The following is a 13234-nucleotide window of genomic DNA, read 5'->3' as shown; positions in this document are numbered from 1 at the left end:
TGCGCTGTTCAACGCATAGTCCGAATGAGGCAACTTGTCAACAGCCGTCGATTGCTGGTGCTTGCATTGTTACCACGGGCTGTGAGAACCATCGCCGTGCTCATGTACCTCGTCTTCTTCATGTCCACCCACACGCCTTGACCAACACAATACCGCTCATACCTAGCAGCCATCACCCATCGGCAATCCCTTGACCATCCTCTTAACACCGCGCTCCGCATACCTCAGACTCTTCTGCAGCTCATAGTTCAGCTCAACCTTCTCGCCTCCCTCCATATCCACATCGCCGTCTTCGTCCGTCATCACAGAGTCCTCCACATCAGCCCCCAGCACCTTCTTGACATTCCTCAGCGCAACTCTAGCGCCCTTCTTGAGCTGCTTGTCCGTGTCCTCAATGTCCTGTTTCCATGTGTCTGCAATCGTGTCGGGCTGCTCTTCTCGTAGTTGCGCAATCATGCCGTCTAGCCTTTCGTATTCGTTGACGAGGGCCTCGGATGCGCGTAGGACGCTGGTGACGGAGGTGTAGACTGCGTTGCCTGCGATTTGTGTGCCTGCGAAGGTTTCGGGCTTGCCCTTTGCTGGTCGGTTGGGGGTTTGCAGGGCTTCGACGACGGTGGAGGTGAGTTCTTCGCGACGGCGCTCTTCTTCCTTCTCGCTACAGTAGCTGTTAGAGTAGAATTGCAGATGATGAGAGATTGACTCACGCTTGGAGCTTTCGCTGTGCTAGTATTGCGTTGTACTTCTTCTGATCGGCATTTATCGTGGCGCGGAATTCCTGCATCTGCGTGTCATCTTTCTTTGGCTTCTCGAGAAGACGACTGAGTGAAAGCATCTGCTGGCTCTCAGGCGCGGGTGAGGCATGTCGGCGCGCCATGGTTGAGATGGTAGGGTTGGTATGTGAAAAGGTGAGATGGTATGGCAGATTGGTGAGGAAGGTGCCATCCGGTGTCAATATTTGAGGTAGGCGTGAAGGCGACATCACATTTTTAGTTTACAGAAAAATCCTGAAATATAGGCCGGGAGGTACTCAATCAGCCCACGGGCTTCAGGGATTTTATCTCTGGGGTGCCGGGAGGTAGTCAAGGTGTTGAAACACTTTACGAAAATTAGGCCAGGAGGTATTCAGTGATTTTGGCAGGGTCATCTCAAACCTGATATATAGGCCTGGCAGATACCACAACATTCACAAAAGACAGTTTTTTTGGTGCCAGAAGCATTCTCATTTCGCCATTTAGGCATGATATATAACTAAAATACACGCATTCATGGGGAATTTTTGGTGGTGAAAGCAAGAAAAATCAAGAAAAATCAGGAAGGGGAAATGACTTGCCTCACCGGGCAGTCTACATAAGCCTTGGAATCATGGGTGAAAAGGAAATGAAAAGGAAATACCATATAATGATCAAAAACCGAAAAGAAACCTTGAAGAGAACTTGACTTGGCAGTCAATTCTGTCTTCAGTTACCGAAAGACAAGTTGTGCATGGCACCATTCAAGGTGCTGTCAGCGCCAGTGTTGGGGCGACCACGTCCTCCTGAGGCGCCATAGTAGCCTCCAGGAGCAGCTGAGGTGTACTGGGCATTGGCGTAGGCGTTGGTGTAGCCACCGCCAGAAGGGTACGAAGCGCCACCGTTGTACGCGTTGTGATGCTGATGACCGAAGGCGTGGCCGGTACTGGAGGTGTAGTTGCGCGAGGCAGCGTATCCAGCAGTAGTTGTAGCAGGCCCATACCCTCCACCGTATGACGAAGTGTAAGTCGAAGGTGGATAGTAGGCTCCAGCTCCATAGTTCATCGGGCTGCCGCTCGCAGTGACGTTGGGGTAGTAGTTACGGTACATCTGCTGCTGCATCTGCTGACCGTGAGACCAGGGCTGCATGTTGTACGAGGGTTGGGTAGGGTAGGCCGGGATCTGGTGGGAGAACGCGTGGAAGCCGTCGTCGTAGTTACCGTAGTTGCCCTGGGTGCGAGCTTGACCTGAGCGATAGTTAGCAACCATACACACGTAGCAAGGGGACGACGATGGACTTACCGTACTGCTGGGCCGGGCGGTGGGTGTTGGAGCCGAAACCGGGGCCGACCGAGGAAGAAGCATTGCCGCTGTTGGATGTGATGATGGCACCAGGACCGATGGCAGAAGGCGGCGGGATCTGAGACATGCCGGCAGGGTTGACGACGGAGGCAGGGTTGACAGCCGACATCCAGATGCGCACCTTGTACTGCTTGAACAGATCGGTGACAAGCTCGTTGAAGTTGACATACGACTCGGCGTAGTAGAAGTAGGTCAGCTTGTGGTAATCACTGAAGATGTTAGTATGATGAGAGCAACATGAACTTGTTTGACTTACGCTTGGTACTCAGCATCGAGGATCTCCATAGGCAGCTTGTGGTCAGCGGCCTTCTGAGCTCCGAGACGCTTGGCCTTGGCCTCTCCACCCTCCTTCTCACGCAGCGCAGAGATCTCATGGGCCTGAGCGAGACGCTTGATCATCTTCGGCTTGAACGGCTCAGGCTCACCCGAAGCAGTCACTGGGGTACGGCTCATGGGGTTCGGGAATCCGTTAGCACGGGCGAGGGCGCCGAGCATGCCGGAGTCGTTCTGGGTGCCGGCCAGGGAGTACTGAGAGAACATGACGAGCCAGCGGAAGTGCTCCTCGTTCGCATCAACCTTGAGCTTCTTAGCCTCCTCCATGGTCAAGTCGGCATGTGTGATCTGGCCCAGGTCGCATCCACGGTCGCCTTCGGTGATGACAAGGTCGCCACGACGGATCTCGAGGCCGGTGTTGTCGTAAAGGTAGTAGATGTCGGCACGAGAGCACTTGAAGGTGACAATGTACAAGCGGCGAGTGGGGTTTCCGATTCTAGGAGGGACCGCGTAGGGGTTACCAGCAGACATGGCCATGTTGGGCACGACAGGATCGGGGTGAGCTGCCGAGATGGCGGAGGAGTTGATAGCGCGCGAGGCCGGGCCGTAGCCAGTGAAGTAGGCAGAGGCATCGAAGGGCTCGTCGTCCTTGTTGCCACGTGGGCTCTGGCGGGGTGAGACGTACTCCTCCTCTTCCTCCTGAGTGTTGCTCAAGGTTGAGAGCGGCATGGCTGAGTTGTAGCTACCGTAGTGGGCGAACGAATGACGGCGGCCGAGGGGGTCCATCTCAGCAGGTGAGATGTTGCCTGTGGTCCACTGGGGCTTCTGAGGGCTGTCCACGATCTCGACTTCGTGATCACGGTTGAGGACACCGACGTGCTCGCTGAAGCGACGGGTAAGGCCTGGGGCAGGACGATTGACCGCAGGCTCAGTGTCGTCGAGCTCTTCGATGGCATACTCACCGGCGGCGTTGTACGAGGTGTTGCGCAGACCGGCAGTCGTCTTGCGGCGCTGCTGCTGAAGCTGGGAGACAGGGGAGCCAGTGGAGGTAGCCCTGCTGCGGGCGCGAGCGTTCTCCATGGCGGCTTGTTTGAGCAAGGCTTGTTTCTGCTCACGCTCCCAGTAACCGGCGGGCAGGCGGACTCCGTGCTCTGAACCGTTGGAGGACTCGATCTCGTCGGCGTCGTCTTCACGCAGCTGCGAAAGGCCGACAGCGGACTCACCAAGGAGGCTGGGCTTGGATGGACGGTGGCGGAGGTTGGCGCTGGTGTTTGGCTGACGCGAGAAGCGACTCACAGGACTGTGCTCGATATCGCCTTGACCTATGCTATAGGACTGGGAACGGACAGCCTTGCGGAAGGGGTTGGGAGCTTGCTGGTTGAGTAAAAAGCCAATACCGTTACCGTCGTCGCCTTCAACTGTGGTGGGAGAGGGAATGGGCTTGTCGGTGGGTGCAAAAGCAGAAGTAGGGGAGGGAGCGATCTCTTTGTTGGGTCGATTCAAACCGTTGAAGCTAGGCGTGTTCCAGGGGAACGACGACGTGGACGGGCGGGACTGCTGGGGCAACTCGAGTGACGGTGTTGTGGGCTGCGAGCCGGCAAACGACACCGAGGGTAGCGAGAACTTCCGGTTGGGCTGGATATCCTGGAGCCAACCAGAAGAGGGACGTCGAACACCGAGAGGGTAGGAGCCTTGCGCAGGGCGAGTAACGACTGGCACATGCTCGCGGTCGTCGTCGCTGGACGCCAAGACATCGCTGTCAGGGGTGGGACGTCGGAGTTGCAACTTCGACTTCTCGAGCGCTGAACCACCGACGGTCAAGCCGCGGTTGTAAGGGTTATTACTCATCATGGATGGTCTACTTTGAAAACGTCAGTGATCTCCTTGTCATGGATGACAGGACAGTGGCTGGACGTACCTTGAAGAGTTGCTGGAATGGGGATGAATAGGGGGGTGTCTTGATGCACACTACCTGCACACGGAAGATGTCTGTGATGCACAGGGTAGATGCTATGTTGCGTGGTCGAGGGTGTAGGAAGATGTAATGTCTAGGCAGGTGGTGTGTCTTTATGTCTCCTTCACCTCTAATCGCAAACGCGCAATATGTTAGCGCCGACGTCATCAGAAGGGGCGATAAGGAGCGGGGTATTAAGGGTGAGAGAGGTAAAGGCAGCGGTGAAGGTAGACGTGAGGGCATACGTGGGGGCAAACGGTGAAGGTGGCCAGCCAGCGTAGGTGAAGGGCGGGGCTCTCTGATGGCATGCGGCCAGACCACGATGCAAACAATGGGAGCGCCGGACGTGCCCGAGAAGCGGAAGGTGCTGAGATGAGATGAGAATACATACCTGGACTGTAGATTTCGGAAGCAGATGTGTCTATCGCTAGATGCGTACTTGACGACCTGAAGACAGCGTGTATGGCGCTGATGCGGCAATTCAGGACGTTTAGGGGTGGTAGAAAGCCGTGAAGCAACCGCTCCTGCAAGCAGAATTGGATGCAGGGCGTGGTGAGGGTTGTGGGAGTGAGATGATGGGAAAGATGGTGGTGGAGGAAGAAGGAAGCAGAAAACGACGCCAGCAGCGGGGTTTTACGAGCCAGCACCGAATTGCGACAGTCAGCTGGCTTGATTACCGCCTTGAAGCGCTGGAGGAAAGACCGTTGGCGATGCTCGAGGCAGGAACGCCGTGCACGGATGGCTTTAGAGATTACTGTCGGCCAGTCGTCTTAGCAATGAACATAGGGGCCAGGAAGAGGCCACGCTGAAGAATAACAGGATGAAGAAAGCAGAAAGCTTGAATTGCTCCCAATGATCCTCCTCGTAGGAACGTAGAATGAGATGATGCTGCTGTTCGAGTGACAATGCTCAGGAGAGTTGGCTTGCTGTCGCCCCGCCCACACACACCATCTGGACACCCCCGAGAACTTGATGCAAGCAGCTCCACCCTTCAGAACATCCTACAGAGACTCTTCCGAGGCGAATAGGGTGCTTCTGCATGTCCAGAGTCGTGATGCAGTGCGTGGTGTTGACGGCGCTGACCTGCTCCCGCACAACCTCAACTCCGCCAACGCCGGTACATACCCCGACATCTTCCACAACACCACTCGCCCCCGAACAGCCCGCCTGAGAAGCGTATGCAGGGACGCTCACACCGAAGAGAGCAGCTGCAGTAAGGAAAAGAAAGAAAGAAAGGCTGACTCTGCTTACCTAGTTAACAGAACTTTGTCTAGAGAATTACGCGACGCGGAGCTCGATGCCCAAAGCAGATCTATCGGGAGAAGGGCGGTATATCCTATCCAACATCGTCAGCCTCATAGTAATTGCATACACATGCACGATATCGCAGAGCCTGGATACGCCGCAGACCCGCCGCCGCAGCAGACGGGCGCGACGACGACGTGCGCACGACGCGGAATGCCAAAGGAAGGGATACATACCTGGTATATTCTATCCCACAATGACTCTATTCAAACAAACTGATTTGGAAGCCGATTAGCACTGGACGAGAGCCCCGAGCTCTGCGACACGAAGCTGCGCGGGCACAACCGTCGCAGATCGGCGAAGACATACCTCAAAACGTCGCAAACCAAGCGCCAAACTCTTGAACCAGTCTATCCCTAGTCTTTCTTCTCGAAGATATCGAACACGAACACGATCCGCTATGGCATCAGTCGTCGCATGGAATCACACAAGCCTAGGATCGGCAAGAAGGCACCGGGTCCTTGGAGTGTGGGGAAGCGCCACGCTGCTAAACCCAAGGCTGTCCCGCAGATCAAGGACAAATGTTCGGAGGATGGACGTGCGACTACTAGAGCAAGCACATGTCGCCCTCTGACATGGACGGCAGAACAGATGAATATAATAGGGAGGGCACCGTCCGCAGAGGCCAGACTGACAGCAGCAGAGTTTCGCCTTGGCGATCGTTCGAAACGTTGGGAAGCAGACGCGGCAGACACCCTGCGTTCCGCGCGCCTTGTCAGATCAGGAGACGACTCCACCAGCCCAAGCGCGGCGAGCTTACGGCGATCTCAAAGACTTCGAAGTGTGGCTGACAGGGAGGCAAGAGGAGGAAGGCGAGGCAGGATGCTCATTACAGGAGACGAGACGTAAGTCTCTGAGACAAGCAGACATGCAACGCCTTTGAGGCTTCTGCAGCTCACCGGGCTGGCCAAGGGTCAGGGGCTTGTGAAGGGTCGTTGCGCAGGAAATGCGGAGACGGCCATCCCAACTTTGGCTAGCCGTGTATGCTTCAGGCGAACTCCTGCAAATTGCTGCGCTGTTGGGGGGTAGCGAAGCTCGCCGGACAGGGCCCGGTTCATCCAACCGTCGGTCTTCGTCAAACCTCTTGTAACCACCTCTCGACAACACAGCTTCATCGACTTTCATCAGGATTCATCCTTCTTCTTTAGCCCAATTCCTGATCGACGATGCGTTGGGCTGCATGGCTGGGGTTTCGTCAACGAACCCCTCATTTCTTCTGTCTGGACTCGGTTGGGCCCGTCGGAAGACATCCATCCCTTCTCTTCTAGGGCTTCATGCTTGCTGCACGCCATTCTGTTTCGCTTCAAGCGCCATCAGTCACGCTGCATCCCCGTCAGGCTATCGCACCCCGGAACAGCTCTAAGCAGCACTGCGGACACTTTCAGCCCTAGAGTGTAACAGGTCACGCGGTCTCGACGACAACCATGGCCTCAATACTAAGCTCTTTAGCTGCTTGACGCACCCGCGGCATGCCCCGCTCAGCGCGTTGATCTCTGTGGACACGTCTGGGCCTCTCCTATTCGACGCCGCCCTTGATATACGTATCGCAACCGATGGCTACACAACGAGCGTTCCTGGAGCTAACGACCAACATATCCCGCGAAGACTCCTGAGTGGTTCGCGACATGTTCGCCATCTGCAGCCGACAGGGTATTACAGTGTGTCTTTGGCTGGTGTCGAGCACACGAGGCACGGCATGCTGTTGGACAGTCTCCTCTTTCGGCTCTGCATATTGGCTGCGCGGCATCCTGACAACCCCGCATTTTGCGCACAGCATTGGCGTTATTGAGGACAACCAAGCCCCGCGGTACCTCCAGTCAACGATGCGCCCGCACGTCTGTTCGCCGCCTGAGGCCTTGTTCAAACGGTCGCTCGTTCTTCGGCCGTGGGCTTTTGGAAGTCTGTTTGTCGTTGCAGGATGTTTCCAACATTGTATGCTGCTCTAAGGTACGTATGGTATTGCCACAGATCGGGCTGCCCGACTCAAAGGAACCCTGTCGCAACCGACGTTTGTGAACCTCATTTGGGATACCGATCAAGTGCTCGGTCCGATGTGGAGGCCATCCGGCTGTCACCAAACGGCATCGCAAGTACCTTGCCCCGATGTTCTGATCCGCGTCCCGGCAAAGTAGCATGCCCCTCGGCTTTCAATGTCCCGCCTGGTTGTGGCGATGCCTGGTGCATGCTCGTATTGGACCTCCCTGATGGTATTTGCAAAGTGCGTACACATGGACCATTCTCCGTGTTGTTGATGTCCCAGCCTACCACAGGAAGCCACACCAACCTCGAGAGTGGCGTTTGTATTGTGTCGACTCGAATCTCGCAGGGGTATCGTTCGTAGTTGCGCGGGGTACGGTCCAGAAGCCGCCAACGAGTATCCTCGTCCTGGTGTTGGGCGGACTCCCGCGGAGTCGGTCGTTGTCTCTGTTCGACTTCGGTGTCCGCTTCCGAGAGCCGCTTCGGTTTCAAGGGATGAACTCTGTTCGTGTTGAGTCCAATGGTCCCATCCTACTTCTGTATTGCCTGGTCAGCCTTTCGTATCCAAGAGCAGTATTCCGAAGGTGGTGACTGCGTTGACATGAGGCCTCGCCGTTGTGTGCAGGATGTGTCGCAATCATGGTTGCGGAGTATAGAGGGGCTTCCGCTCAGCTTCTTTGTTGTCTGGCCAGCCCTTTATATTCAAGAGTAGCATTTCCGGGGTGGTGCGCGCCTTGGAGTGGTCTGCCGCCGTTTTCGAGGATAGTTGTTGTTGTCGCTATGACCGCGGAGTCGCGTAGGGTGGTCTCTAAACAGGCATCGCAGTATCGCCGGAATGGCAGCCGACCTTGCTATGAGGTGGTCGACGGTGTGAAGCGTTCTTGTCTCTTTTGCATTCGTCGAAGTCTCTTCCGCAACGAGGCAAAGAGGAGGGCGTGATTTCTTCGGCTTGCCGTCTGGTACCTATGGCGGGGAGGCTGCGAGCGGTCTCGTTGAGCATGTTGCCGTTCCTATACTGTTGGTACAGCTCTCTGTGGTATGTGAGTCCATCAAGGAGGTGAGTATGCGCCGTCTGGGCGGCGGGAGTCTTGTGGTTGCAAATTGAGGGAGCGATTTGCCGAAGTCGAGAAGACATCGCTCAACCCCCGAGGCGGAGGCGCAGGGTGTCGAGGCAGCCCACATTCAAAGAGCAGGACCACAACCTCCTGACGGCTTCACAGAGGGCGCATCGGGGGTTGGTGGGCTCAAGGGGGTGGGGTGATTTGAGAGGTTTTGCTCGAGGCTCGAGCAACATCACGGACAACACCAGCGCTTGCCCGAGGAAGGACCAAGGCCAACTTCACAACATCACAACACTATGACAAGGGGTATAAGGGAAGGCATCTCAAAGCAAAGAGCTTCTATAACACCTCCGCCTTTACCTTTCGTGCAGGGGAAGGAGGGTGGTGCTAAGACTCTGTCCGTGGGATAAGGCCAGACCTTGGGCAGCCAGGAAGGTAAAGCTGGACAACATTGCGGTCACCAAAAGGGTGCAGCAACCAGCACTGACCTTCACGGCGGCAAACAGGCTGCTGTGAAGGTGCTGAAGAAGGTCAATGTCTCCTAGATGTCCTCCCAAACTGCCGCCTTCCCTGTGAATTCTCCTGGTGAGCTGCCGGTTTGCCTGCTCCGCCTTCCCCGGCCTCCTGCCTCCGCTTTGACCCCTTTGGCGGCCCACAAACCACTTTCTGGCGGAAAATTTCAGCTCCAACGCCTCCGTGCCTCCTACACTACCACCACCACCGCCCCGCAAAGCCGCTTCTTCTCCTGCACCACATCACAAACTACCATAACGCAATGAACGCTCTACACATACTCATGCAAGCTTTCCAGTTACGCAGCTTTAGCCCGCGAGGCCCTTATAAGTATACACCACCTCCCCCGAAGACATCCAAGTTGGTATGAGCGACCTCGACCACTACATCAGAGGTTCGAGTCGAAGATGGCACGATGACAATGCGCTCGGGTGACTACGCACATATTGTTTATACTCGAGGCCATCGCTTACCTAGACCCTGCCAGCCACATCATGCAATGCTACGCTATTTCGATCATTATTATCACAACAAGTCCTTCTCGGACCACCGACATACAGCCACCTTCTCAAAGCCGGCTCATTGGTATGGGGAGGGGTCAGTTAGTACACGAATGTCGAAGATCAATTAGTCCACGTTACCCTCCTGCTCTCGGGCAGCGATGGGTAGCTGGACGGCCAATCTGAAAAAGTCGCTTAGACTGAGACTCTTGTCTTCGCAATACAGATACGGGTTGGACATCACTATGTAGAAGAATGACATGTGGTTGCTTCATTGGATCGTCTTTATGGAGTTGATGTACAATGTCTCCTCATGCAAGGAAAAGACTGAACACTCTAGGGCCTACGTTGACGTTGGGTCACCTCCTTCGCACGTTTCTATGCTGATGTAGGCCGCAGGCCTGTTCAGGTTTTCTTTGCCTGAGGTGATCTGTGAATATGCTTGCTGAGGTTTGATGTTACTAATCCACCCCACCTTGGGCGAAGTCTGCGCGCATGGATCTCGCGTTGGTAAAACAATGCGACTGCACGACGGCTCGAAGAAGGTTTCTGAAAAACGTCAACATTGCGAAAGGGCCGAGTCGCCAACAAAACGCGTCCGCTACGTTTCACGATATCAGGCAAGACTACAAAGCGCGTAATCTGCAACAGCATTTTCCTTGCAAGACCTTTCAATACAAAAAGATAGCATACAAGTCACAATCCATGACTGGCTTGCCGGCAATGCTCGTGCGAGGACGATTTGCAAACATGGTCCAACCGCGTCACACAACAGTTCGCACGGAGCGCAACGATGGCGATCACGTCGTCGATCCGGGGAGCAAGTATCCGCAGATCCAAACCTCTTCCACGTGCAAAACCAACGTCAAACCTCATGTCGTCAAGACAAACTTTGCATGTCGGCGACGGTCCAGAAGCCACAGCGCATGTCATAGCACGAGCTGTTACGTAGAAGACTGCAGTAGCCCCCTCGGAGAAAAGAATTAGGGTGACGGTGCGGTCATGCGAGCGAAGCGCTTGGGGGCGTCAGCAGTGGCTGATAGCGCTGATGAACATCCCTGTGCCGACTTGCATCATCGTTGTTGTTGCGCAGCAACCAGGAGAACAGCCGCGTAACAACGTAGAATCATATATAGTATTCGAGCAATGCACGCGCGAACGACCGGCTTTATCGCAAACAAACACCACGCAGCAATTCCAATTCCATCTTCCGTCGAAGATCCGCACGTCGTGATCGGCGCTACCAACAAGGCAAGTACCGATAGTTCCGGAGGTGGAAGCGACGATTGGACCCTCATACGTCACTGCTGGTCGCCCAGGGTCCTATGACGCTGCCACAAAGACCCGCTTCCTCCCGCCAGCCGCCGACTGCTATAATTCTCCAGCCCCAGCCCAGCCTTTCTGCAGCAGATCGCCTTCATCTACAGCAGCCACCCGATTCATTTCATCTCCACCGCAAACCTAACGCTTTGCTAGAAACGACGAACTTGAGTTCGTTTGCATCTATTCAACACCCAACCACCACATTTTCCATATACACATCAGCAAAATGGTGTCGAGAGCTGTTTCCATGGGCCTTCGCGCCTGGCAGGTATGTTTATGGCCTTGAGTCATCGAAGAACCTCATTAACATCGTATAGTTGATCTGCGCCATCCTCGTCACCGCATTCATGGGCAACAATATCGCCCGCGCATGGAACGGAACACACTCCATCATCAATTACTCACTCTTCGTCGGTGTATGGTGGTTGTTCACATTGCTATACTTCCTACCTACATCCTTCATCGAGAAGTTCAGCATCCCCATCGTGGACATCGCCATGGATGGACTGAGCGTCCTCTTCGGTTTCTGCGCCGCCGTCGCGCTTCCCGCGTACATTGGCGCACACAGCTGCTCGAACACCGTAAGTTATCTGTGATCTCTCCGCTAAGCGCATAATCTAACATACATCAGGGATACACCCGCTCCAACAAGGTCCTCAACAGCTCCGCAGACACCGAGCAGAACTGCCGTCAAGCCCAGGCCACCACCGCTTTCCTCTGGTTCGGATGGGCCGCTTTCGTCGCTACACTCGCCGTCAACATCATGAACGGACGCGGCAGCGGCGCCAACCTGCGCGGTGGTATCCGTCGCGGTGGTCCCTCCATGAGCCAGGTTTAGAATACCTACAAGTCTTACTCCGATGCTTCATGGAATACTCGATCGGATGTCAGCGACGTCTGAGCCTGCTCGCATCAAGTCGTGCAGCGCTATCTGGAACATGCATGATATGAAGGAGGATAATACATCGTGCTTGATGCCGATGCTGGTTGGATCAAGGGGAAGTTTTTTAGGATACCAGTACACGTGTACGACCGTTATGCGGCGTTTGCATTGATCTTTAGCGATTGTAATAATACTATAGTTAATGATATGGAATTACGATACCCAAAAATATCCCAATGACCGGCATTCTTTCTTTGGAAGAGTTTGTTCATCATGACGTCATCTCCTGGGTTTTGGTCCGCGATGTCCATCTCAGCATTGCAGGCCCCCCACGCCAACCTAGGAGAAAACTGAATACCCTGGAGTCTACGTTGACGTTATATCACCTACTTTGCAAGATTATCGCTTAACGTAGCCTACAGACCTGTTTAGTTTTTTTCTTGCATAAGGTGCCCTTGTCATCACTCGCTTCCCATGCGCGTCTTACAGCCGACCTAGCCGTCAGACAGGAGTTGGCTTGCGTCGATCTCCACAGCAGTTTGCGATATCCTGTTGAGTGGGTACCGATGAGACTGTACCAAATTCGACAACATCGACTCAGCCAACACTAAGACACTTGATACGATCCTGACACGAATTGTAAAATGTATCGAACCCATCACTTCATACATCCGTCCAGCTTCATCCACCAAGTAAACCCTCCTACCAAACCACCAACACGTCCTTCTCATCCACCGCAAACCCACATAGACCCCTAGCCCTGATTGCCAACAAGATTTCCTCAACCTCCAGTACATCACCACCCCATCTCCTCCCCCCTCTCTCCCTTCCCAACCCCCTTTCTCCGTCCAGCAAGCGCATCTCTCTTCCAAACCTGACTCTTCGGCCACACGACAGCGCTCGTAGGCTTCACTTTACCAGCTGCCTGGACGCGCTCAAACGACGGCGACGTCTGCATCGTTGGTTTTGAACCCCGGCTGAGCGTTGGTGTTGTGGGTATGTCCGGGGGTGGTGTGTGGGTTTCATCCGAGGGGATGGATGAGATGGATAGCTTCACGGCGGAGAAAAGGATGTAGGCTGTGACGCAGAGGAAGATCATTGCGCGATAGAAGTGTGGGAGACCGAGTATTTTGGGGAGGAAGATGGCGAGAGCGAGGATGGAGGTGGTGCGTAGGAGGTAGGTTCTGTGTTGATGGAATAGGATGTAGATAGAGATGTAGATGTTGTCGACGTTCATTTCGTGGCTTTGTGGGTTGGGATTACTTGGTATTACCTCGCGTACAGATACTGATTATGTCGCAGAGGCGTGATCGTTGTATGGAAATCAAGACGAAGGTTAGCGTGGTACAGTTGAC

General features: G+C 54.7%; 3 protein-coding genes across 3 annotated transcripts; 1 reads left to right on the top strand and 2 right to left on the bottom strand.

The window, feature by feature from the left end:
• Nucleotides 1-162: 162 nt before the first annotated feature.
• J4E85_000925 (uncharacterized protein) lies at nucleotides 163-874 on the bottom strand (the record flags this gene model as incomplete). Its single annotated transcript, XM_051465214.1, has 2 exons — nucleotides 163-655; nucleotides 705-874. The coding sequence occupies 2 exons, from the start codon at nucleotides 872-874 to the stop codon at nucleotides 163-165; spliced, it is 663 nt and encodes a 220-aa protein (XP_051331735.1).
• A 583-nt stretch (nucleotides 875-1457) lies between these two features.
• Nucleotides 1458-4211, bottom strand: J4E85_000924 (uncharacterized protein; the record flags this gene model as incomplete). Its single annotated transcript, XM_051465213.1, has 3 exons — nucleotides 1458-1975; nucleotides 2031-2299; nucleotides 2347-4211. The coding sequence occupies 3 exons, from the start codon at nucleotides 4209-4211 to the stop codon at nucleotides 1458-1460; spliced, it is 2652 nt and encodes an 883-aa protein (XP_051331734.1).
• A 7011-nt stretch (nucleotides 4212-11222) lies between these two features.
• On the top strand, nucleotides 11223-11834 carry J4E85_000923 (uncharacterized protein; the record flags this gene model as incomplete). The annotated part of the gene is made up of 3 exons (XM_051465212.1): nucleotides 11223-11264; nucleotides 11314-11577; nucleotides 11628-11834. The coding sequence occupies 3 exons, from the start codon at nucleotides 11223-11225 to the stop codon at nucleotides 11832-11834; spliced, it is 513 nt and encodes a 170-aa protein (XP_051331733.1).
• Between the last annotated feature and the right edge of the window lie 1400 nt (nucleotides 11835-13234).

Source organism: Alternaria conjuncta (assembly GCF_024043145.1).
Source record: "Alternaria conjuncta strain BMP 0040 chromosome Unknown scaffold_1, whole genome shotgun sequence".
NCBI classification, from domain to species: domain Eukaryota; kingdom Fungi; phylum Ascomycota; class Dothideomycetes; order Pleosporales; family Pleosporaceae; genus Alternaria; species Alternaria conjuncta.
Note: the sequence above shows the minus strand (reverse complement) of the source record. Positions and strands in the feature narration are given on the sequence as shown.